Source organism: Elgaria multicarinata, chromosome 6, assembly GCF_023053635.1.
Source record: "Elgaria multicarinata webbii isolate HBS135686 ecotype San Diego chromosome 6, rElgMul1.1.pri, whole genome shotgun sequence".
Classification (NCBI taxonomy): Eukaryota; Metazoa; Chordata; class Lepidosauria; order Squamata; family Anguidae; genus Elgaria; species Elgaria multicarinata.
The window spans coordinates 87,454,605-87,481,569 of NC_086176.1; the positions used below are offsets into that span (position 1 = coordinate 87,454,605).

General features: G+C 39.4%; 1 protein-coding gene across 4 annotated transcripts in view; it reads right to left on the reverse strand.

Moving 5' to 3' along the window:
- Positions 1–244: 244 nt before the first annotated feature.
- MAST4 (microtubule associated serine/threonine kinase family member 4) overlaps positions 245–26,965 on the reverse strand; it is a 242,288-nt gene continuing 215,567 nt past the window's right edge. For all 4 annotated transcript variants that reach the window (XM_063127992.1, XM_063127991.1, XM_063127993.1 and 1 more), the window contains 11 exons: positions 22,164–22,265; positions 19,935–20,057; positions 19,025–19,137; positions 16,901–17,028; positions 15,675–15,898; positions 13,482–13,682; positions 12,523–12,752; positions 10,644–10,766; positions 8,192–8,328; positions 7,150–7,331; positions 245–6,465 (listed from right to left, as the gene is read on the reverse strand). In XM_063127992.1, coding sequence (XP_062984062.1) covers positions 2,618–6,465; positions 7,150–7,331; positions 8,192–8,328; positions 10,644–10,766; positions 12,523–12,752; positions 13,482–13,682; positions 15,675–15,898; positions 16,901–17,028; positions 19,025–19,137; positions 19,935–20,057; positions 22,164–22,265 — 5,411 coding nt within the window. In that variant the 3' untranslated portion in view covers positions 245–2,617. The remainder of the gene's footprint in view (positions 6,466–7,149; positions 7,332–8,191; positions 8,329–10,643; positions 10,767–12,522; positions 12,753–13,481; positions 13,683–15,674; positions 15,899–16,900; positions 17,029–19,024; positions 19,138–19,934; positions 20,058–22,163; positions 22,266–26,965) is intronic.

Genomic DNA, 26,965 nt, shown 5'->3' on the forward strand with positions numbered 1-26,965 from the left:
TGTCACACCCCTGCAGCCCTTTTCTATTTATTTATTTATTTATTGCATTTCTATACCGCCCAATAGCTGAAGCTCTCTGGGCAGTTCGATGTGTGATGCCCCTTCACGCAATTCACACAGTTTATTTTCAGTGGGATAAAATAGGCTACATCACCTTGGCTTTTCATTCCATTATAGCTTGTATATTAAAGACCTATATTTAATGAGAATTCAAAGAAGCCACTTCAAGGAAAAAAAAACTCCATTCCCTTTCATGCTCATTTTTATTTCAATGTTCTGCAACTGCATAAGTATAAATATTTTTATTCAATATCCAATGGTTATGACATCCATGGGGGTTTCTTAAAGAAAATAAGACCGCAAACACTTTATTGCACAGATCCTAACAAACTTTTTTTCTTTAATAATTTGATAATCTACAGTAGTAAGTACTACAAAGGGACAGTTTAATATACAACCACACAGACTGACAAAAGAGTACACACGTAAGAGAATCTTGAACAGTTCACTGAAAGATAAACATCAACAAAGAGGGACTACATGAATGCAAGCTTAGGTGCTACTACACTTCCAAAATGGGGGGAAATATTTGGCAGAAGTGAGAAAGCACTATACAAAATATACATTAAAAGATACATTTGTAAACAAGATAGCTAGATGTGCTTTAAAGAAAACAAGTGGAAGGTTTATAAATGCAAGTAGCTGTAAACTATGAAATACCTCCCAGATAGAAATGTCATGATTTTGGAGTGCATTAGTGTTCGATGATTTCATTGCCAAAGTACAGAGATACAGACAGTAAAGGCTAGGACTGCTCTTTTTACTTTTTCTTTTTAAATCCTCCAGTTGTTTTAAATATATAAGCAAATGGAAGGGTAAATGAATGTATTAGAACTTCATGGAAAATTACGAAGACTTGCTGGTATTTCTATTTTCTTAGCAAAACTTCTAAAAATGAACAAAATCCAAACTAATTCACTCCTCTCACCCACCACCACCACCACCAGGGAAATGCATTTAGCTTACTGGTAAGTATCTTCCAAGCAGCCAATTCATAATTGTGTTATGCATGGGTGAATATAGTTAGGGAAACAGGTAAAAGTGCCCTGGAGGAGGGTCACCATTAAATGAGCTTTTGTAAAGAAAGAGAGAAGCGGAAAACCCACTCACAAATTGTTTTCTGAATCCGAGTCACTCTAGCAAACTTATCTGTAATCATCTTTCTGGAGTATTGCTGTACAAGTTTCCAACCAAACCAAATACTTTTGCTCCAAATTTAATCATACAAATTAGACATATTCCACAATCCACAACATTGAAATAAGGCTTAGCAAAAGTAAAAAGGACACTCACATTCTAGCACCAAATAGCTCCAGCAGCCCCCACCCCCGTTCTTGTTTTGTTTGTTTTTTACAAAAATGTGTCTATTAAAAAAAAAATTACATTTACTTCTTTTGCATACAAATAAAGATCACAATATGAAATGTTTAGAGCTATTTAATGTACTTCCAAAAGAATGTGAAACCTAGGGTGACTTGCTAAAAACAGCAAGCTTAATCTACAACATAAGGCCCCAGCCAGGTATTAAATATTTTATCAAGTGCTGGGAATATTATCTAGATACAACACTGGAAAATGCCTGCCCCACACACTTCACCACTTTTGTCATAAAGTAGAAAAGTAAGCTGAGCCACTAAATATTCAAATCTACCTATCATGATACTAAAGATGCTTCGTTAGTGTAAATGAAAAATGGTTTAGAAGTTTGTGGTATGTGCTTCTGCATGGGATTCACACCAGAAAGGCCTGATGGTAAATAAATATTTGAATCAAGACAACAGAAACTAAGGTCCCCATAAACATGTTGAAGTTTCAGCCTATGATAAGATGAAGGAAAGGTGAACACAACTTCACATTACCAGAAAACTATCCTCTGAATGGGTGGGGGGGCGAAGACTCTTGCCCTTCCCCAATACCGGCATAGCCTAACGAAAAGGCAGACATTGTGCATTAAAGAGCTGTGGTTAGGTCATCTATTTAAAGTAGTAAATCTAGCTCGTTACAATACTATCAACCTCTGTCTCTTAAAATGCACATCTAAACTCACTGACAGCCACGAGATCTATAATTTCTTAAATTGTACATTTACGTGTAGAATTCTGAACAGGTACAAAATGGGGCAACTCTTTCCTCTCATCAGACCAGTATGTTTGTGGGTTAAGCCTAGGGCCAAGTTTCTTCTTAGATTATGGCAAAACAGTGGCAAAGCAACTATCGTTAAAAAGGTAAGAGTAAACAACGCAATCAGCAGCAAAGTGGATACTCTACATTCAGAATTGAACACACTACCAGGTATTTACAAAAAACTTGTCGCCGTTGCCCCCGCAACATGTCTTTCAAATTGTAAAAGTATTTTTGTACAAATACAATATGGTAACAGTTTAACCGGTTACATTTGGGAAGGCATTTTGAGGGAAAAAACAAGTCTTTTTTTTTTACACACCCTGCTTAAGTGGAGCTGAATTGTTTTCTGCAAGAAAATACTACACAGTGCTGATTTCTGAAGGTAAGTCAAGACTCTAGATTTTCAACTAAGAAGTCCTACTTGCAAGTCTTGCTATTGGGAATTTTTTTTGTGAGGGCTACTTCGCGAGGTGTCTTTTCCTCGCCTCTGCCGGGCAGAGTCTTTGTCAGATGAAAGTGCACTGAGAGAGTCAGCGGAAGTCCCTGACTTTGGCAAATCTTTACCTACATTCTGTTTTCTTACAGCAGAGGACTGAGGCAGAATGGGGTCTTTCCCCTTTATGTCCACAGTGTTAGCAGAGCGAGACCTCTCTTGGCTTCTGGGCTTTCCCCCTAAGTCTGAGTTGGGAATATGCTCGTCCACGGGGGACGGAGTACAGTGCAAGCCCAAAAGTGAAACACTTTTAGTCATTTCTGCCCTGCCATCTGCTATGGAGGAGCTTATGTGTTTTTTCACTTCCCTGCAGCTCACTCCCAGAGGTTCTGGTGAGCCTAGCTTAGCCTTTGCTGAAGGCAAAACAGAAACTCCCTGTCTAGATTCATGGAAATTGGATGAGCAGTCAAGCTGCTTTGCAGTAATTGCAGCTGTGTGACATGAACTCTGCAAAGCAGCTGGGCAGGAGTGTTTTGCTGCCTGCGGCTTGCCCCCTTCTGCTAGTTCTTTCTGATTCATGTGTCCTTTTCCTTTAGTGTCCTGAAGGTTCTTGCTGCCCATGACTGCCTTTTCCACGGATTTTCCTCTGGCATCACAGCTGGGAAGGGAAAGGCTAGAGTCTGATTTCCCACGGTCATTCTGAAAATAAAGTGCATCTGTGCATTTTTTCCCTTCCGGTTGTTTTTCGGCAGAGGTGGTCTGATTGCTCGGGCCCTTGTCCACCTGTTTGTTCAGGACGGGACATTCTTTGACAGCAGATACCTTCAGAGGCGTGCTTTGCTTGTTGCGAATATGGTATGGCTTTTGATCAACAGGGTCGCTTAAGCTTGCCATCCCTTGCCTTTGAAACTGCTTAGTGTTATCTGGGGTTACTGCTGTCGTCTGGCTTTTACTAGAGGATTTAAGAGATTTTTCAGGTATGGTGCTATTGATTTGGATTGAGGGCTCTGACCCACATTCTCCGACCTGGTGCCTTTCCACCTGGATATGCTCATTATTTAGCTTTCTTTGAGAGCTTGAAGAGCATGAAAAAGATTCTGTTGCAGTCTTACTGATGTTTTTGTCCTCCTTTCGAAAACCAGCCAAAGCCTCAACACCAGTTTCTTTTTCTTTTACATTTGTAGCCATTTGTTTTTGTGTTAATTTGTCAGCATGTTTTAATTTATAGGAACAAGAGTCCGGGACTTGTCTATACTTAACAGTGCTATTTTCCATATATGATGGAGGTCTGAGATTATCTTGGTTACTGTAATACATAGGAACATCATTGACAGATGGCCTGTTGAATGATTCTTTTACAGCAGGAATATCAGAATTGCTACCTTGCTGTCTAGGAGCAAAGCTGAGCTCTTTGCCACCAGGTGGAGGCTGTGCACATTTGGAGTGCTTCTGCTCTTTTGCCCCCAGGTCCCGAGGACTGTCCTTCTGCGCAGTTAGGCCAACCAGATTTCTTTCCATTTTAGCAGCATTAGAATCTGACTTTTGGAGAAGTGACGCTTGTAAAGACTTTTGGAGAATTGAAACATCAGGCTTGGAAGATGCTTTCTGTATGCCCAATTCATTTCCTGAAGATTCTCCACTGGTGCTAACATTCTCTTTTGCAGATTGTTTGATATCTTTGGACTTCATCTTTGAGCTTGTAACCTGTACTTTTGCTGTTCCACATGTTTGTAGCTGTGCAGTCAAATCAAATGAATATCTCTGCAGGTGTTTAGAGTCCTGATTTGGGGACACTTCTGTCACAGGTCTCTTTGTTGAGGAAGCTTCAGTTACCTCAGGCTTCTCTAGAAGAACAGCATTACTCCGTTGAGCTCTCGTGTGGTTGTCAGGCACTTCTTTGGTGGCTTTCTTCTCTTTTCGTTTTGCTTTCTCAGGATTTCCAAGTGCTTGGGCAGGCTTGCAGGTTGTCAAGGCAGGACTCTGGTTTTGGAGGCTGCTAGATTTAGACTCATTTGCACTAATTTGGATTGTCTCTTTTTTTTGGTTCGACATCTTTATAGAAGGTTCATATTGAGCACTGAGATTGGACAATGTTTTTTCTGATTGCTGTTCAATGGTTACAGATATTGCTGGTGAGTTTTGACTATTTTTATTTGGCTTTGAATGCTGGAACTCCAGTACATCACATTTTTGAGGACTGGTCTGTTGGAAGGTTGGTGGCTGTTCTTTCTGACACGATGGCTCAACCTTCACACTGCTACCACCTTGGCATGTGAGTAGTAGGACATCATTTTTGGAATTTTGGCCTCCTGGGAATGCACATGAAGACACTTCTGTCTTTGAAGCCTGTGGCCCTGAAAGTAAAGCAATATCTAATGTGCCTTCAATTGGTTTCAAGCATGACACAGACCTTCCTTCTAGCTTATACTCTGAAGGACTCTTTCGGACAGGTGACTCTGTAGAAATCAGGGCTGATTTCTCCATACCAGTTTCTGTTCGGCCATTCAAGGCTTTGAGAGGAACAAAAGGAACAGAGCTAATCTGAGTAGCGTGAACACTGCTGATAAATGATCTGCTTTCAGCAACTGAGCTTGAATCCTGCAGCATATTTATAGGTCTGACTGCATTGAGTTGATGGCACTCATGTACATTTGATGTCAGTTTGGACTTTACTGCTGGACAGGGGCTGTCATCTTTTTCTTCAAAGGACATCTTCTTCCGAAGATAATCAATATTTGCAAGCTTATTATCTAATCTTTCGAATTTGACAAATTCTTTTGTTGGTGCAGTTTTATCTGCATTTTCTCCTTTTCCATTCGGCATCTTGTCAGATGAATGAGGCAGAACATCTTGTAATGTACATGGAGGAGAAATTCTTTTGAAGTCATAAGACAAATGACTGAGTTCATTAAGCAGAGGCCCATGACATAGTGTGTGTGTATCTGAAGCAATATAATCATTTGATCTCAAGCCTGCATTCTTTTGAAGGGTGTCTTTTAGCATGCCACCTACTGATTGGGTCTCAAGAGCTGCAATTTTACTTTCAAAGTGGTTTGATCTTTCCAAAACTTTCTGAAAAGCTTTCTTGCCATCTTTCTCCTCCAAGCCTGAGGTAGCAGAGCTCTCTGATTCACCACAAAGTTCATGTACAGTGCTTGCTTTCTGCAAATGGTCTTGTTTCTCTGCCAGTTCTTGCTTTTTTACAACTATCTTGACCTTTAATTTTTCTCTATCCAGCTCGTCAACAGATTCTTGCCTGCCCAGCTTCCTGGAAATGGGACGTTTTAAGCAGCCTTGTTCTGCAGGCCTCACTCGTGTGAGTGATGGGGCATCCACTACATTCTCCTCCAGACTCTGAAGGGTTATATCTCGCTGAGATACCTCTCTATTAACTTCTTCCTGAGTTACCTCTAGGCTGTGTTTCCGGGAGCATAAGTGTTTCTTATCAGTACCATAGGAAGGAGCAAGTTTCTCTTCTGACTGAACTCTCTTGAGCAATGGAGATCTTGGTGGCTCTGCGCTTTTAGGCCTAACAATATGCCTGACAATTGTGGGAGGAGAGTGCATTTTAGTAGGGAAAGCCTGAGTTATTTTTGTGTTTCCAACAGAATGCCCAAGTAAGGGTGACGGAGACCTCTGAGGAGATGTTGGCTGAGGTGTTGGAGAAGGAGTCCGTGCCAAAGGTGAGAGAGGAATGCTGCCAGCTGATTTGCGTCTTCCTGATCTGTATCTTTGCCCACCAAGCTTGGGACCCAATCCATGAAGTGTGCTGGGTCTAATATGTCCTGAGCCAGCTGGAGAATTGGGTGCACTTGAACTTGGAGAACTACTCTGAGAAGAATTTGTACCTGGGAGAGAAACAAATAAAATTTCACTATCTTCTTTAGTCCATGGTTTTCATAAATTATGAAACATGTTTCTATAAAATGTATAAATCAGGAAGAAAAAACATTTGTTGAACCCATTATGGCTTGAACATATTGGTTTTCAAAAGCCATATCTCCATAGCTTTTGAATCTTCTTTGCCTGTCTTTCCCCTTAAAGTTTAAATTAACTGAACTTGACCTACTTTCAGATTTTTCTGCAGAGAACTATGCGATTTGGCATAATACTGGCCTCCTGTAGCTGATATGAATATAGAGCTAACACAAGTCACTGTATGTGGTTGAATAATATATGCAGCTCTTTCAGAAGCTTTAATAGTGTGATTACGCTTGAGTTTTGGACTACTGCGGTAGAGAATTTTCAGCTATATTCATCTCTAACAAATACTCTGTGCAATGAAGCGAAAAAGAAATACAAAATAGCTTGTGCAATAAAGCTTGCACTAGACCAACATTTGCTAGTTGAAGAATATACAAGGCCAGCCTTGACTCCTTTACATTAGCCTTTAAAGGTGGTGTGTTTTCTTTTTAAAAGTTAAGTTCTGTAATTAAATGTGCCCCCTCCACTGAACTGACTAAGAAAGCCTGCCTATGTGTGCGAACATCACTCTTCCCTTGGAGTGGACATTTCTGTCCTCAAATACTCACCCGAGGGGAAATCAGGGGTGGAGCGGAGGCTCGGTGTTGGTGATCGGGGGGACAAGCTATGAGTTGGAGAGCCAGGCAAGCTCTCCCCCGATGAGAGCGATCGGTTCAAGCAGGAGAAACTCCGACTAGTATGAAGAAGGGGTGATGGCTGTTTAGCCAGCTTTTTGAAGAGGGATCTTCTCCTAATGGGAAGACAAGAACTATTCTGTAAAACACAGGCTCCTAACAACATATTAGGGGTTAAAGCAGGATGTCTCAGTATTATCTTGGCTTTAAAAACATATCCTTTACCCTCAAGAAGTCAGGCATATAGAACAATATATATTGTAAGATTGTAACGTCTATATGCCATCTAATCGTGGGAGTTTTTAGAGAATTTTTAAAATAAATAGACAGGAATAACTAGTTGAATGGGATTGGGAAGGTATTTCATGCCGATAAGACTGTATATGGCAACCTATTTGGATAGGGGAGAGACAGTGGGCATGTCTAGACGAGGGGGGTGGAGGAGTATGATGTCATGATTGCAAGATCGGCCCCCTCGTCTACACGTGCGCGCAATGTCCCAGGAGGAAGAGGATGTTGCGCTCACCAATTTTTACAATCGAAAATTAGCACAGGAGCACTCCTATGCAAAAAGTAAGTTTTTAAAAAATCAAAAATCTCCCGCTCACCCCACCCCACCCCCGATGGGCACAGAGCTCCTGAGTAGCTCCGTGCCCCATGCCCGGGTCCCGGATCCTCGCAGTTACTCACAAGGAGTCGGGACGAAAACGGGACGGGTGCCCATGAACCCAAGACTGTGGGAAAAACTGGAATTAAACTGTAGGGTCATATCCCGGGGCATGGGAGGGATCATCCCTCCCTGCCCCTGGGATCTCCTGTGCATCATTTGGATGCACAAGGATGATCCCAGGGCAATCCCCAGGATATCGCCCCGTCTAGACATGCCCAGTATGAAAAGCTATCTGTAAAGTGAGAGAAGCATGTTTCCACAAAAGTTACACATTTATTCTGTATTAATTAGGCAACCACAACTTACCTTTCTAAACTCTCCTTCTTTTTTGTTTTCTTACTTCGTCTAACCATTCGACCTCTATAGCTATTCCTTCTAGCTGGTCCTGTTTTTATTGAAGTATTCTCAAAAGGAGTTGTAGTAATTGATACTTTATTGCCACTCTGTCAAATAAGAACGTTCAAGGAGTAAGTTTTCACTGTACTATTTTCTTTTATATGGAATAACTGAATCAGAGGACGAGTCCTATTACATGGTCAGGAAAAATACATTTCCCCTACTTCAGATTCACTAGCAATTTCACTCGTTTTTACTGGTCTCCTAAGCCATCTGTTTTATTATATTAGACTATAAGGCCTTTTGAGAGTAAATCTTAGTCACTCCTGCTCTTTGACAGCACGACACTGTAACCTGGATGATGCAGTAAAATGTAATGGGGTTTATGTATTGACTGAGATTACCTCTTTGAATGCTACTGCTCATGAAGGAGGCATTTAGGCCATGTTTTCACTGAATGAGTCAATTTTAGGTGTAGATTTTTAGAGTGAGCAAGGCTTTCCCCCCTGCTTGTAGTTTTCACTTATGTTTTGTATTACAAGTTAAATCAATTGTAGAACTCCAAAGGATCATTAGGGGAGCTGAAAAGCAGTGGTCTGGATCCAAACAACTGCAAAACTAGCGTCAGACACACAAGGGAGCTTTAGATTCATTCACCAGTCCCATTTTCTGCATAAAAAATCTCTTTTGAAACTGAGAGGACTTTCTGAAACAGATTGTGATATGGTGTAGGGGTGGGGGGTCAAGGGGGGGGAAGTCTGCTATTCAAAGGAAAGCAAGTAAAAAAAATGCCAGTGGCTATGCCCAAGCCCTTTGGGTATGCCTAAAGAAGTTCCATGTGTCCTGCCAAACATTGGGGGTGGGGTGGGGGTGGAAATGAATATAAACTGCAGTAATTTTTAAAATATGCTCTGTATTTTATGTGTTAGGATCTTGCTCTGGTAGGAAAGCAACATATATTTTCTTCGTGGAACTGAGTCACATAATCTTGGCTGCTGTCAGAAAACACACAGATTTCCAGCTCTAGCACTATGCAGATGGCTGTGCGTAAGCATGGATCTCTCTGTAAATTACCTTTTTGCACATTAGCAGAACCACCCAATTACATCCATGGGCTAACGGGAGTGCGTAATTTCGCCTAACATACATTCAATCACAAAAGTAGTAAGAATGTATTTCTGGATTTTTATTTTTCTAAAAGGCAATTTTTTAAAGAAAAACCTTTTTAGATGGTAAGTACCTAAACTCACACACTGCTCAGTATGAAGAATGTATTTTAAAAAAATACAAAGAATCTTCCCAACAGAATTAGAATCCAAGAAGTAGCTGATGCAAATATATGAATGTGCTTTCTGATTCATACAGAATATAGAGTAGGAGCAGAGCATAACATCTTCATATATTTTCAGGAGAGTTAAAATTCCCATTGCCATGTGGAGAAAATTGGTTCTGCTCTCAGTGAGAAGCTCAGTTAAATATGTAGGTCCATCTTTCACCACCTGCTGGATTGATGCTGTATCTACAAGTCATCTGAACAATACCTGAAGAAAATAGCTAGCAAAGTTATACAGGATGACAAACCCATCTAGTCTTTCTAAAGGACAAAAATAAAGCTCTGTCCAGGATGTGCTTGACAGTTAACATGGAAAAAAACAGTGTGTAACTGAAAGGGCCATCTGCTGAATGCCTCCTTTAACACAGCCATGGCACTTGTCACACGTTAGAAGAAACATGAGGATGAAATATGATTACTGACTTGGGAATGCTTCCTCACTGCCTGCTTCTCCCATCGCCATGAGGGGAACACTCAGGCCTCAGTTTTATTATGTTTCAGCGCTTTTACTAATCCCTAGGCTTCTAAAAATGTTCCACTTGACTAGCCAAATGTTCGTGGTTTAGAACCAGCACCAGATGCCCAGGGTAAATAAAGGAGGATTATTATAATATCTCCTCTAGTTTCAAAGAAGAGTTAAATGTGAAAGACACTTCTAGAAGTTGAACAAATTCTCAGTGAAACTTTTTGATGTCATTATGTTCTATTTAAAATTATGGTCAACTAACTCAGAAATAATGTTTATAAATTGCTTAAATTATAGGCTAATATAAATTTATATCCATGATTTTGCCAACCCATTTTGCCATGATTTATATGCTGTGATTTTGCCATATATCCCAGCATATATCCCAGCATATGCCATGAGATAAAGGTGTGTGATGTTACCTACAAATATTCTAGCGGAGATCAAAAGTCCACTGAATTTGTGAACTCATGGCTATATCTCGTTGCTATCTCTGCAGACGAGGGTGAATCATCTTTAAGCCTGGATAACACAAGGTGTTACCTCTAGTAAAAAAAAATTAGCTCCCAGAGCAAAAAGCCTCTATTGACAAAGTCTACAATACAGATTTCTGGAATATATACCTTTAATAACAGTTCTATGACTTCTGTGTGGACAAGGCCATGTACTGCCTCTCCATTGATATGTGTGATGAGATCCCCAGCCTTCAATCCAGCTTGATAAGCTGGACTTCCTTCTTCAACATTCTAGGAAGCAAAGGAAGAAAAAAAGGTATATTTTTTTTGAACCAGTAGTGTTCTTTTTCCTATTTAGTTGTAGAAACACAACCACACAGCAGAAGGAGGCATTCCATAGACAGGGTGCCACCACTGAAAAGGAGCACCCACCTTGCCTTATTTGGCAGGTGTACCTGGAGGAATACCTCAAACAATCGCCTTAGTATCCAGGTAGGTAAATATGGAGGAGATGCATTTTGAACACAAGCTGTTTAGGGCTCTAAATGGCAAGTTAGATAGCAAAGTACAGAAATAAAATGGTCACATCAGCCAGTCCCATTTAGCAGTTTAGCCACCTTATTTTGGACTAACTGAAGCTTCTGGACCATTTTTAAAGATAGCCCAATGTATAACACATTGAAATAATCCAAAACTGGAGATTATCAGAATGTGAATAACTGTTGCAAGGCTTTCTCTGTCCATGGCAACATAGCACCCCCATCCCATCCTAACCCAGATAGCCTATCCAGAAGGATACAATGGTTGATGGTATTGAAAGCTGCTGAGAGGTCCAAATTCATTTTCATAAAACTTTTAAATTTAATATAACCAAATGTATTAATTCAGACTGACTTGTGATGAACCCTCATCAACATTTATTCAATACAACTTCTTTCACCTATTAGGGACCTACTACATGAAGAGATTGCAAGATATTAATTACCTTTTTCTACAACCTCTTCATACAATGAATAACTCAATTTTAAAATCAATGTAACACTGACTGAATTGTCATTATGAAGATCATGATTACTAAAGAATTCAACCTTGTTCCTAAAGATTTTGCTATTGTATAATATTTTTCTGCAAAAGACAAGATGGAAAAGAAGACTTGATTCATTGGGTTAGAGAAGTTAAAAGCACTGGGACACAGAAACTGTGGTGCCTTAACCAAATCCATCTGATTAGCTGCAAATAGATCATAAAGGACTGATTTCCTGCTTGGTTCTATGACAGGGAGAGGCAACTTGTGGCCTTCCAGATGTTCTGGCCTACAGTTTCCATAGCCCTAGCCAGCATAGCCAGTGGTGAGACATGACTGGAATTATAGGACAAAACATCTGGGCCTTAAATTACCCAGCCTCTGTTCTATCCAATCAAGATTGGCAAGCTATTGTGAAATTACTCTTCATTTAGATGGGTTTGTGTAAGGGAAGTTCTCAGGAACTGTTTATACTTCCCCCCTTTTAAAATACACACCTCTTACAAAGTTTTTTTATTTATTTTACAGGTATATTTATTACATTACCAATTTATTTATACAGCCGTAGGCTGAAACTAGGGATTAGGGCTGTGCAAGATTCGGCCTCAGCTTCGGAAGTCTGAGACTTTGGTAGTCATTTTACAGAGCAGTCACCAGATCTCACACAGCCCTTGCATCCAGAGAAGAAAAGCCTACAACTTCCAGCATGACTTGGCAGGGAAGGACAGACCTACCACGGTCAGGGAACAAAAGGCATTCATTTTGTTTTTAGTTTCTAAATTGTTGCATTTGCAAATTAACAACAACAACAACGTGCTAAGCACTGCACAGAACATCTCATGGTCTTAATCTTGGATAGTATATAATGAACACTCTGTCAGACTGCAAGAAGAGACAGATAACTTTCTAGAATGCCAGCATGTTAATGCTATACCTGCCATCATCTGATGTCTACTTGTAACAGTAAGTGGAAAACATACCTATTTCAAACATTACAACACAAGCAAATGTTAAAAACCTTACCCAAACGATATGGTGAACTGTGTAGATGTCGCTATCACCCACATATACTCTGATTGCTCGGATAGTGAATCCATATTTTTTGCCTGAAGTGTGAATTATGACAGGCTGGTGAGGACTTGCAGACGCAGTTGATGAGTCACGGCTTGGAGAAGAATCTCTGGAGGATGAGGGGTCAGAAGACACGGAATGGGGGGACATTGGACTTCCCAAAGGAGACACCCCAAATATATCTGGAAAAAATGGTTTTCTATTTAAGAACACATCCTGAGTTTATGCATATACACAGACTTGAAACATAGCTAGTGTTTAAGAAATGCCCACAAATGCTACCCAGATACTTTCCGAAAACATTTACAATTTCTGTATCTTTTACCCGGGGGTGGGGGGATACCTATTTAGAGGGTTATAAGCTTTTTGACAATGTTAAACCCTCTTCCATGTTTTGAACTCCACCTATGTAGAAGTCACACTTAGGTGAAAAAATAAAACAAATTATTTCCCTTTGTATGATAAACTCTATAGATGCAGTGTAGACATAAAATCAAGTAAATGTTTGAAACTTGTATTACAAAATTGTTTTTCTGTTCTACTGTATTATGAAGGAGAAAATTAAATGGGACTAACAATGATTGGGTTCACACAACACAATAAGCCATGGTTCACAACCCACTGTGGCTTATTGTATGGTGTGAACCCAGTCAATACGTTGCACAGATCTGGCACTTCGTTACCATATCAGTCACAGAGGTCCACATTTTCCTTCGCATGTACCCTGAATCTGTAGAAATTATTAAGTCTGCAAACTTATTACTACAGATTTACGGTAAATGCCAAGAAAAACAATGAACCTTTTGATGCAAGTTTTTTGATGCAAGAAAAACTGTATTGAGATCACACAGCATAAAGAGAAAAACGGCACATATAAGCATCAACTTCATAGTTAAAATCATAATCATTACCTCCTGGGATCATAAGGGACAGAGCACTGGCCGAGAGGGACTTTGTGACTTTTCCAGATATTTTCTTTTTCTCTGTAGTTTCTAATCGCTGACGAGCCATATGAGATGCTTGTTCACTGGATGGCTTTGAGAAATTATCCGTGCTGTCCACACTCTCACTTCTTCCATTTATCTGATCCAAGTGCTCTGAAAAACTGCCAACTGTACAAAAGAAAAGAATTTTAAAAAATTGAAGGAACAAGCAAACCAAGATCTGGAGAAAATCAAACAAGAAGTTGAAGAATCATTTTTCTGGCAAAAATTTAAAGCAATAAAATATTAGGACCAGTACTGGCATAATTGCTAAAATTGTCTAGGGATCAGTAACGATTCAGTGCATGAAAGGGGAGGGGTCTCTTCAATGCAGTATTACAACTAACAATCACAACCCTGGTTAATTGTGCTAGATTAGCATGAATTTAACCATAATTGGTAACTGGCAGATGCTACATCAAACTGTGATAGAGAAGGGACAGAGAATTTATGTGGAAGATGGGAAGGAAAGTAGGAAGCATGTGATCATGCAGACCAAACCTGATCTCAAAAACTATGATTAACTTTTGTGTCTGTACCACCCAGAGATATAACTTTAGGGAATGAATAAAGATCATCTTGATAAGGAAAGGAGCTAACAGCTAGGCGGGCACTGCATAATTTAGATATAACATGGGTTGCTTAATTGTTTATGAAAGACACCTACAACTAAATTGTGTCCAGCAAGGAACCCAATGTATAATACTCCTTTATGCAAAATTTCCTTTCTATGGGGGGGTTTGATGATTTGCATTCTGCTCTATTGGAAATAATTGCATCAAAGAACAAGAGATTTTATTAACAAAAATTGGGTAATCTGTAAGCCAGATGAGCTTGTCTAGCCTCAGAGCCAGTCTATCTCAAAATGTGGTTAGGGAAGAAACGGAGGTGAACAAGCCTCTCTTGTTCCTCCCACCTGTTGGGCAGGGTTGATCATACACGGAGGGCTCCAAGACAAGAGTCCTTCATCTATCAAGCATCAATCCTGTTGATCAGTGCTCTAAGGTAGATTATTCAGACAACTGCTTCACAATTGAGAACCACACCAGAAGTACAGTAACTCAGGTTCCTCTCTAAATTCAAGTAGGAAATTACGGGAAACCCATTGAACTATTTTGTTGTAGATCACAATAGAGATAGGCTATGCATATTTAGAAAGATGTGTTATGCCTTGCAAACATCCCATTTTGGAGAATAAAAAATTTAGTCCAAAAAGCCAGTTTAGGATATTGGATTCAGATTTCAGATTTTTTGTTGTTGTTGTTGTTCTACCACTTTAAATCCCCACCTGCCCACCATCCTAAACCCTTCACATCAGTATTTGCAAGGTGAACTTGTTTTATTTATTTATTTATTTCATTTATATACCACCCCACAGCCGAAGCTCTCTGGGCGGTTTACAACAGTTAAAAATGGTAAACATTAAAAAGTATACAAAATTTTAAAAAACATCAGAAACATAAAAACAACAGTATAAAAACAATAGTATCCATTTGAAAACAACAATTCTGGGGTCCATTAAAAACAAACTTAACATTGTTAAATGCTTTAAAACTTGTTATTCTTGGGGCCAAATTATACATGACACTAAGGGTGCATTCCTATGTGTTTCACCTTCATTGGATGGAAGCCTCCGTAATGTGTCATTAGGAACCACAAGTTTCTTTTCTTACTTAAAAGCAGGTGCCAGTTCGGGATGAGGCGGATTTTTACCAGGACCATGGTGTGTACGGAGGTTTATCCTTTCCTTCACAGCTTCAGTCCTAACCAAAATGGCTCCACACCACTGCTGCTATTAGCATTATTTTTAAAAGACCCCTTTAATGCCAATGGGAGCATTGTCCCTAATAACACTGGGGGATCAATTTTTGGCAGGGCAAAGGCAGGAAATGAAGAGGGCTAAGTGTCCCTCCCTGCATGCTGTTATCCCAATGAAAACCACCCTTGCAAGAGTTATTAATTTAAAAAACCTGATGTGGTTCCTAAAGACATTAGTGTCATGAAATTGAAGACAACATTTTGATCCCAGAATTTGGGTAGGATAAAGCATTTCAATTACACAGAATAGATAGACCTCTCAACATGTGGCGTTGAAACAATACTTCCTTGTTTGAATCCTACCTGACAGTGTGGAGCTACTGATTGTGCTGGCTGGAGTTGTCACCTCCACTTCATCTTGAATAGTTTCTTCATTAACAAATGTAGTCTTTCCTTGATCTTTACGGGATCCAGCAGAACGTGGAGTTTCTTCTTCAGCTGATATAGCCAATTTTGGAAGCAACCCTGAATTATGACGCTGCCTAGAACTTTCAGTGTCAGAGGAGACAGATGCAGATATCTGCTGCCTACATTTGGAATGATATTTACATAATATAATTAAACACAAACTGAAGCCAAAACAGCACACAAAGGTTCATAGATGTTGCAATAAACAGAAGAATTAATGGAACACTCCCAGGTGGCCTCAGTAGCCCGGAGCACCCATTATCAACTTTGGTACGCCCATTCATGGACAGGGATAGCCTAGCCACGGTCATTCATGCACTGGTAACCTCACGATTAGACTACTGTAATGCGCTCTATGTGAGGCTACCCATGTATGTGGTTGGGAAGCTGCAGCTTGTGCAGAACGCAGTAGCTAGGGTGCTCATTGGGACACCTAGCTCTGCCCACATAAAACCAGTGTTAAAAGAACTGCACTGGCTGCGTGTTAGCTATGAAGCCATGTACAAGGTTATGCTATTATCTTACAAAGGTCTAAACAACTTGGGACCAGGATACCTAGCAGACCGCCTACACCCAGGAGACATTTCCAATCTTCAGAGGAGGCCCTGCTTGTCATTCCCATGAGAAGAGAATGCTATCGTGAAGAACCTTGAGAGCAGGCCTTCTCTGTAGCGGCACCCACCCTCTGGAAAACCCTCCCTCATGCGGTTTGGGACGCGGAAAATGTAATAGCTTTTAAACACCTCCTAAAACCATATATTTTTTAAACAAGCCTTCCCTTTACTGTAATTTATTCTGGTTTTATGGGATTTCAAAGTTCTAATCTGGATTTTATGGTTTTAGTTGTAAACTGCCCAGAGAGCTTAGGCTGTTGGGCAGTATAAATAGGTAATAAATATATAAATAAATAAAATAAACTATCAGTGTACTTAATTTTACAGTAATTTCTACTAAAAGAGAGAACCAATACATTACAGTAGACTGGATACAATTCTCACGAGGGTCAGTGCCTGGCTTTTGGCATGTCCTTACAGCTCAGCTGAATCTGTTTCACATGATGATTATGAAGACAATATCTGGTAAGTTATCCCATGGACAGGATACAAATACAAAATACTCACGTTTCAGAATATTCTGAGCTCCAACTCAAAGATTCTGCAGTTGTTAGTGTCACATTCTTTGTTCTCTCAGTTGCATCTTCCTTCTCTTCAGTTTGATTTTGAGTTACTCGATCAATGCTACTAAAAACCTGTGCATGGGGGTACAAGAATGTATAGCTAACAGCTGTTTGTATATAAAAGAACTTCAGAAAAATACATATCATGCAGAGCACTGCACGCTCTAAATACTTATAGGCAGTATCCTGGAGTTTTAGAGGACTTCAGCACACGATGAATGAATTTCCAGGAGACTCTGTTTTTAAAATGATTTTCAATTCATCCCTGTGCTAAGCAACAGGATAGCTAATAGCATCTTTTCTATCATGAATTCTCATTTCTTTCTCTTCACCTTCTGACTATATGAACTAAATCTATAGATACCTTCAGGATTTCTAGATCATAGAATCAATGCACATCTCTGATTACTTCTTTACCATTGAAAATCAAAAAGAAAATCCCAGCATGTCATTTAATGACCATCAGTCAGGAGTGCAAAGGGGGTGGGGGGAGCGTAAAAGTGAACTGAAATTGACGGTGAAGATGAGAATAAATTATTTGACTAAAAAAATTAGGTAAGGGGGAAAACTGGTCATAAAAAACAGTTGTTTATCTGTCAAACTGCATATTGAGCTTATCAGTGACGAAAAAAGTGAAGTTATAAGATATCTCTATCAGCTTATTCATGTATTACGCTATCTTTCAAATGCACAGAAGCCATCTGGAAAAAGAAGATTTAAATGCTCTTTGCTGTTTGAGAATTGGATTCCTGCTGCCAAGTCATGACAAAGGTTTCACACCACTACACGGAAAGCAAAACCTTCTCTTGCTTTTTCACTACCCCATTCTTATGTTGCCTCTACAGATGAATGGGGATTACGGATTACTACAGATACGAAGACATATAACCATGGATAAGAGGAACAGATATTTCTGTTTTTAAAATACCTTTCACTGAATCATATTCTGCAAAGGCATTATTAAATGGTATATAGTAACCCTTGAGTTTATTTATTTATACTTATAGCCCATCACATCCCAAGGGTTCAGAGAGATTAATGCAATAGCAGGTACATTTTATTCTGGTTGTGCTTTTTATATTGTATTGTGTATTTGTGCTTTTAACCTGTTGATTGTCTTACTATGATTTTAATTTTTGTGAACCGCCCAGAGAGCTTCGGCTATTGGCTGGTATAGAAATGTAATAAATAAATAAATAAATAAAAATACTATTAAAATTCACTGCTGTCTTTCCTTTAAAAAAAGATCTTTATATTGACAGAGTGGACAGGATTATGTTAAAATGCAGTAAGTGCTAACTACATTAAACTATATAGAATATGCATCATCATCATAATCTCTTACATTTCTTAAATATCTTTTTCAAAATAAACTCAAAGCTACTTACAACAAAAAACATACAACATTTAACAGCTAAAACAATTATCTACTAAAATACAACCACCCACAGTACTTTACATATTCAGTACTGCAATAATCTCATTTGTAGCTTCTCAAGTTTAATTCGGATAGTTTGAAAGTGAACAAAGTCATAAATAGCATCTCTTATTTTGTTTCCTATGTACAGGCTCTCCATTACTTTCTCACTTTAAAATCTCAAATTTAGTTTTCAATCACTCCAGTTTTGACCTCTTATTCTCATGTATGCAAACATGGTGAATTAGAAGAGGAACACATCTGCGTAGGACTTATTGTTTCTCACAAACTATTTCAATGGGTTGAATGGAAAAGTAGGACCGTCTAAGCCCAGGATTGGGTACAGAGCACCACCATTTTAGTATTTGATTGAAGGAACCAAAATGCATAATGGCCATCTGTATACTACTTTTCAGAAGGTTTGGGTACTTTTCCCTAGCAGCCTCTACTAAAATGAACAAAACTAAATTAATGGAAGTATAGAAAGACCATTTAAAAGCATGTTGCTTATAAAAAGTACCTTAACTGTACATGCAAAATGGTCTACAGTAATACGTCACAATCTTTTTTTTGACCTCCTCTGCATCCCATTCACTGTAAATATGATATGACTTACATACAGAATACATGCAGAAAGATGCAAATGCTTACTTTTGAAAATCTATGTGAACATGAGGAAAATTGCCTTATCTCCAAATTAAAGTCTTCATCATTTGTATCATCTTCTTCTTCGGTTTCCATATGGTGGTATTTCTCAGAACGAGCTAAAATATACACAGATAAGTTTACTGAATTTACCATAGCTCAAAAACTAATTAAAGTATAATTTTATTTTGTTAAAAATGTTAATAAATCAACAAAGTAACATATTGAAAGATTGTTTTAAAAATTCAAATCCTAGGGCAGTAAAACACAAACACAACTGATACGCTATTTCTGTACAAAAGTATACATACTGTCAAATATCTCTTTCATAAGAAAATTGTCTGATTTGGCTAATTGCTGGTTTGCAATGCAGCTAATGTTTCTTTTAAACTTATGTTTTGGCAAAGTCCAGAAGTTGCTTCTTTTCAGGAGGTGGTTATTATACAGGTAAATTTTGTACTGGAACCACCTTTATTAAAATTATTGACCTGCTTTATGGAAATTAACGAATGGTCAGTGTAAATGGATTGCCTGCACCCTCTTGATAACTATAATATTACAACATTGAAAAGATAAACACTCAACTCCTAAAATGCAATGGATTGAGGACCTTATTATAATCCTTTCAACATCTGAATGCCACCTTACAGACGCCTTCTGCAAATTGATATTTATTTGGATACCTGGTCTGTTTTTGTTAAAATGTATGTATAATTGGTAGTACGTTTATTTTCATATATATGCATTTAATATGCATTCATTGCTATGGATAGCTATCAATTTGTGTACATACATTATTTGAAATCAACAACAATAACTTGTTTATTTATTATATTTCTATACTGCCCTATAGCCGAAGCTCTCTGGGCGGTTCACAAAAGCAACAACAACAACAACAACAACAACAACAACATACTGTCAAAGTAGCTTGTGTCATCTTCAGATTCCAGTTGAGGAATGAATTCGGCTTTCTGTCTCAGCAAACTATTCCAATCTAAGTGTTGAAAGAACTGGTGCTGTTTCACCTCATAGGCACCACCTGGGCAAGTAAGAGAAACCCTTCTGGATTATTTCTATAAAGAAATTCTTCAGTCATAATTATTTTACATATTCCAAAATGAATTGCCCAAAATGGTTGCAAGTGAAAGCTAAAGTCTACAGGCTCTTCCAGATAGAAGCTTTAAAGTGCTATAGGCTTGCCTTGTTAGAGGGAGTTTTTGGACTTCCCACAGGACATCACTAGTTTTCTGCAGTTCTCCCATGTCAATCCATGCTTTCCCCCTGATTTCGTTCCGGTATACGTACTGATCTAGTTCCCCACTCATGAGTTCTTAATGCATGTTAATGTGATTTTTCTATATTATCCATTTTTAACTTATTTATTTTAGCTTATCTTTTTACTTGTTTTTATTATGTCAAATTGTGATGGCTTACTGCTTTTAGCAATAAAGATTTCATTCATTCCCCCTACTTCAGTATTTTCTCGCACTGCGGAAAATCCAATAGTATTGTCTGGGGAGGCATGGTTCACCCAAAAACACACAACAGCAACAAACCCCCAAACAAAACCTACCAATAGTGGTATGGCTGCCTGATTTCAGGAACATGCGGTGGTTTGTGGGATGAGTCTGTGTGACTTGTAAGGTGACGTTGCTGGGGGCATTTTTAGGGCCTCAGGCTGTCCAGACAGCCGCATTTCTCCCTCGCCTATGAAGCTGCACAAACCTCTCCCTGCTGCTGCTACTGGTCCTTCTTACATCCCTCCCCCACAACCCACACAAGGAGCTCTTATTTTTTTCAACAAAATCAAGGGGGGGTGAGGCAACTAGTAATATTAGTAGAAAATGTTTTTTGTTTGTTTCTTCTTCTTCTTCTTCTTCAGTCCAAAGGTTCACTGCTATGCTTTTACTCCAGTGTAAGTGCACAGAGCTTTGCCTTGAGACCATGACATTCTAGGAGCGGAGGGTTAAAAACCACCCCCGCCCCAGTTTTTCACCGGGAATTTAATTCATCCCTCCACCTCCTGCCCCCTGCCCTGGGAGGGTTAAAAAAAGAAAATGACTACAATGGATACCTTTAAAAAAACAAATGGCCTCCCCCCTCCCTGGGGGAGTGGAACATCAAGAAAAAAATTGGTGTTGATGAGTGGGGGGAAGGTTTAAACTCTCTGCTCCCAGAACACTGTGGTCCTAATCCTAATCAGGGCTACATGCAAGCTTGGTTTTTTTCATTATTGATTACTACATATCAACTTCGCATTAGGCTGAAGACTTAAGATACATTAATTTCATAAAAGATGCAGTGTATTGATAATGGCTTTGATCAAAATAACCACATATGGAAAGAAAATACCTGTTAGTCCTGCTCTGGCAAACACTTGCAGAAAAGCAAATGCAGTGTAATAATAAGTGGATTCTATAACATTCCTCAGGCTGCCCCATGCATGAGAGGCCGTACAAGTTTGAGCAAGTAGAACAACGTATTTGGATTTAGTTTCACTTTTCTCATGCAATACTCAAAAGTAAAATAGATATCCTGTGAGTGTAAGACACTTTTCCCATATCTGGAAGATCATCTCTGGGTCTTTGAAGTATAATAATAAAAAGTTTAATTTATAAAAATGTTATGGCACCATGGTTTATCTCCTGTCTGAAAACCCATCGACATTCTGATCATATCTCAGTCAAATACAGATGTATATTTTTTCTGAGTATGATTCAGCTACATAACTTACATAACCAAACTCTCATAATAGTTAGTGAGCACTGTTTTACTCTAACTGTTCCACATGTTTAACCATGGTATTTAAGGATAGTAATCAGCAAATTTTCTTTCCCATTAATTAGTAATTTTGTTGTATTGATATGTGATCTTCTGTTGTCTGCATTTTTAACTGTATTTCAAAATAAAATTCCATGTAAACATACACACAGAGACACACATAGATTCTCTCTGTTTTTCTTATAAACTATAATTTTGCTAGTTGCACTTTCTTCTGTTGCAAGCAAGTGAATTTTCATACTGTAATCACTGACAGGCATTTCTTAAGAGAGAAAAATAAAAAATAAAATGCACAGCACAAGCCCAAAAGACACTATTGCTAGGATGCTGGTGATCATTCATGTCAAACCCATTGCCTTCTAACCTGTTCCCAATCTCTCCAAGGGGTTTTGTCTCAGAAGCAAAGCAATCAGTTCCTGTGCGTCTGGGGGTGGTGCCTCATCCTTTTCAGGCCAGTTGATCTCATCTAGCAGAGAGAAATACAACTGTGAGTGTTGTCTTGTGCACTCTGCCCTGTACAACATTGCTATTCATGGTGCACATTATTTTAAGCACAGTTTGCTATCATAATACATAATGAAATACTTCACACACACAAGAGTATAATAGAAGCATAAGTTATTTCTATGTTTGCATGCCTACAGCTTTTTTATGCCATTTAAATGTGATTTAAAAAATAAAATATGAATATGCATTGCTGCCTGAAGGGATCAAAAATAAAGCCATAATTTGCTATGTGTGTTAATTAAGCATTTGACTCCCCCTTGCAATTCAGGCCTTGGTTTAGCACATCAGAAACAGTATGTTTATAAATCTATAAACAGCTAGTACACTGTATGAAAAAGTTGTTTACTATAGGCAACTCACAAGTCCATTTCATTCATTTACAAATATGCCTAGCTGGATGATCTAATGGAAAATCCCCCATTATAGAACCACAGCCTTCCTTTACCCCCTTCACTAGTGGACCTTCTCACCATAGCTTTTAAAATGGATTGGGAAACAACCAGAAGCAGAGATGTCATTCTGTTAACTATTTGGCATAAACAGCGGCTGACTGCATCTATGCATCTGGAAAATTTATGAGAACAGCAGGTAGGATAGTGATAGATACTGTTTAATTATCATTTAGTTTTGCCACAAGCTGCATAACACTACTTAGGGTCAGCCTGCAGGTTAAGATCTAAAAGGTTATTGAATTTTAAATGAAAGAAGAACAGCTGTTACAGAAATAACATTATACTGTAACAACCAACAGTGAAATCATTAACAATCTGTGATCGGCATTTGAATCCTTCTTTTCCCCATTATTTATTATTTGGGAGACATTTGTTTTAGGGTTTTATTACATTTCTGTTAATTTATTGCATTGTGCCATTAGGCACTTCTCCATTTATGCAAATTAAGTACATACGATTTTTTTTTTTTTTGGCCTGATTTTTTGTATTAAGGACTGAAGACACTGCACAAATTCTAAAAGCGTTAACAGTCGAGATACAGTTCCTTTCTGTTTAAGCAACTCTCCTCTAATTTGTGGCTACCACTCCTTTTTAAAAACATTTTTCTCTTGCTTTTCTAGTATGATCGTTCTTGTAGATAATTCATCTTCTATTTTTTTCCTTCACAACACCAATATAGCCTATTCTTTCTTTTCCATTCCTCTCACTCTTTCTTTGATCTCAATAGCCTTAGTTTGTAAGCATGTGGACAGCGATCATTTTGAACTACTATTTATTAAAAATCTTTTTGTTCACATCCCTTTATCCAAGGAAGGTACAATAAGAGTCAACAAACGAACTGACTTCCTTAGCAATGGTGTCCAACGACGGAATGCCCTCTCTACAGACAACCTAAAACATTACTGTTCAACTAGGCATTTTAATTTGTGTATATTTTTAAGAATTTATGTTTTTAGCTGTTATTTTATTTTTGGACTTTATTTTGAGATTTAATGGATAGCATACTGCCCTGGAATTCTAAACAGAATTTTGTTAAATAAACAAAAATAACACTACCCATCAGGTTGCTTACCTGTAACTGTAGTTCTTCAAGTGGTTACCTGTGCATTTACGTACCCACGGGCTCTGTATTTGCATGGAGCCCTGTTTTGGGAAAACTTCCTATAGCTGAGGAATTTTGGTGGGAACCTTCCTCTACCATCCCAGTGTGCATGACCCTAGCGGCTTCCCGTTTATTCTCTCACTTTCTTGAGACCATCATTGCAGCCTCAGGACAAAAGAGTCTTAGGTATCCACATTGAAATCAAGTAGGACACCGAAGAAGAGATAGTGCATGGGTTATGCGAATGGAGAGATGACCACTTGAAGAACTACAGTTTCACATAAGAAACCTGTTTTTGTTCTTCATAGTCTCTGTGTATCACATACATGGACAAGTATCAAGCAGAGTTACAGTAGGCAGGTTGGTGTCTTACTGTAGAACAGAGGAGAGCACAGCACGCCCATAACAGCAGTCAGCTCTGGCCCGAAAATCAGTAGTGATCAATGAATATTGATGGCTTTGACCAGGTTACACTTATGCATAGTTCAGGAATGGTAGCTCCCCTGTGAAATACGATTAGTCGCCATCCCACAAGCAGAGTGAGCTCGGACTGGGGCAGACAATTTGAGACCAGTCACTTTACCAAAGGGATGAGAAAAGGGACGAGAAAAGGGACGAGACTAGCAGCAATGTCTGTATGGAGGGGGTGGCTGGTTCAACCCCATGTGCCATGCCGTATTTTGTGCCTTTTGAAATGAATCCTTGGCCTTATCAGTTTTAGCATTGAAGAGATGTTGGCCATTGAAAGGAAAGCCCTCAATACAGAATCATGACTCTTGGGACAGACCTGCAAACCTCAGCCAGGTAGGACGCCTTGACGCTACTGCACCAACTAGAACTTTTGGGTCACAGTACACTTGGTGGTGAGATGTGTTAATTTGACGTCTGGAAACACATATAGCTTCACCCTGAAATGTCCAAGTGAGATCCCTCTTATCCTTGGGAATGTGGTCGAAGAGGTGCCCAACTTTATCCAAGAGGAATAGTTGGTAATAAAAAATGGCTGCCTGGTAATTTGATATCTTAATTCCCAGGGTAATTAAAGAACATAGATGTCTTCCCATTACATCAAGGTGATGGTCCTCCTTGTCCAGATGTACTGCCTCCACTACAATAGAGTTCAGAGAAGAATAGGTGAAAAGAAAACTGGCAACTTTCTCCTGCACATAATACATCCCTTTGGGAGACCTGGAGAAGGGGGCCTTCCGCAACTGTTGTACAATATGGCCTAGGCTTGGATAAAGTCGGATTACCAATGGCATTGACAACTCAGTATGAACTAAAACACCAGATTTTGTATGGTAGAAACAGGATGCTATGTTTCAAGGCATAAGGACTGAGCAATATGGATGACTTGGTCAGAAAACTGACCAAGCTCCTCAGATAGGGAGATCACATCCTGAGTCTGGAGAGGAGGTGGACAAATGCACAGTGGAGTGAGACTTCGAATCCAATTATAGCTCTTGCTATGGGATAATGGAAAAGACACTGAAGGATTAAGCTTCTGTTGTTGATCTTGTGCCATGTGTGGACGCGGTATAGCCAATGCTGCTGGAGGCAATGGAATGGTGGAGGCTGAGCCAAGGAAGGCAGCAGGAGCAGTGCTTGATTCAGGGGGACCATTCAAGGTGGTAGAACTGGTGGAGACATTGATCGGGGAAGTGGTATTGGAGGGAGTGCCAGAAAGATATCATCATCCAGTAGTCTCAAGACCACAGCAGGTGGTGCTGGTCAATACCAACAAGTACTGGCTTCATAGGTCTCATGGTGGAGATAATAGTACTCACTGCCATAGCATTATGAACAGGGCAATTCCTACTCCCAAGGTCTCCTGTACGGCATGTCTCATTCGGACTGACAATCCCAACCTGAAAGAGGTAATCAAGACTGAAACTGGCATCATTCGTCAACTCTAGAGGCATGATTCCTCAGTACCAATGCTAACAAAAGGATAAAATCCAGAGACTCAGACCTACGTGATAAGGATCTCCCATACCAATCTGGGGGAGGCAGCAATTGGATTTGAGATGTATCCTAGATTTCGCCTTTTGACATAGAAGGTATCAGTATGGGCTCCTGTGTCAGCTCCAAAGCAGCCACCAGTATCAGCGAATGTAACACTGGTGGTGGAGTGGAAAACAAGATTGAAACTGTCAACCACAGACGGTCCCATGCAGATTCTGGTGCCTTTTTAGAGCTCTTACTGCTCTGCTCTTCTTCTTCTTCTTCTTCTTCTTTTTCTTCTTCGGTTCAAAAGAAAGAGTAGAAGAGGGTTTGAAAGCTATCACCTGTTTGTTAATTTTTTTGCCAACAAAAGTGTCAACAAGCGTGCATGCGTTTTGTTGGCTCTGTGACCACCATGCATGGGTGGGTCAGTTTGCTCAGTAGCATGAGCAGCATGACATGGGGAACCCAACACTTGTGTACGACATTGCACAGCAGAAGTACCAGATGTCTGAGCTATACCTCCACCACCTCCAATGTTTTTCTGTGTGGAGAAGATCCAAGTGATTGTGCAGGCTTGTTTCGTAAATGCCTGGCAATGTGAACAAGTGTCCACCTTGTGCCATTTTCCAAGGCAGAAAAGCTATAAAGAATGTCTGTCCATCAGGGATACGTAAGAACATAAGAAGAGCCATGCTGGATCAGATCAAGAGTACACCTAGTCCAGCATTCTGTTCGCACAGTGGCCAACCAGCTGTCAACCAGAAACCCATAAGCAGGTCATGAGTACATCAGCACCCTCCTGCCCATGTTCCCCAGGCAACTTGTGTACATAGGCTTACATAAAGGAGTAACTTCCTCCCACAGCAGACACACTTTCAGAAAGGTGCATGCAGGGCCCAGCGAGCAATCACAGAATCGCAAAATAATGAACAAACTAATAGAAAGAAGAGAGAGGGATAGAGAAAGAATAAAACCTCAGCAATAATTGAGTTTTTTTACTGAATGCAAAGAAGATTCCAAACAAGACTGTCACAATTGTGATCAAAAGAGAATGGAGTAAACGGGAACTCACTAGGGACATGGGCAATGGGACAGTGAGAAATTTCTTAGCTAGAGAATTTTTTCTCTAACTTGGCTCTGCACAAGCGCAGAGCCAAT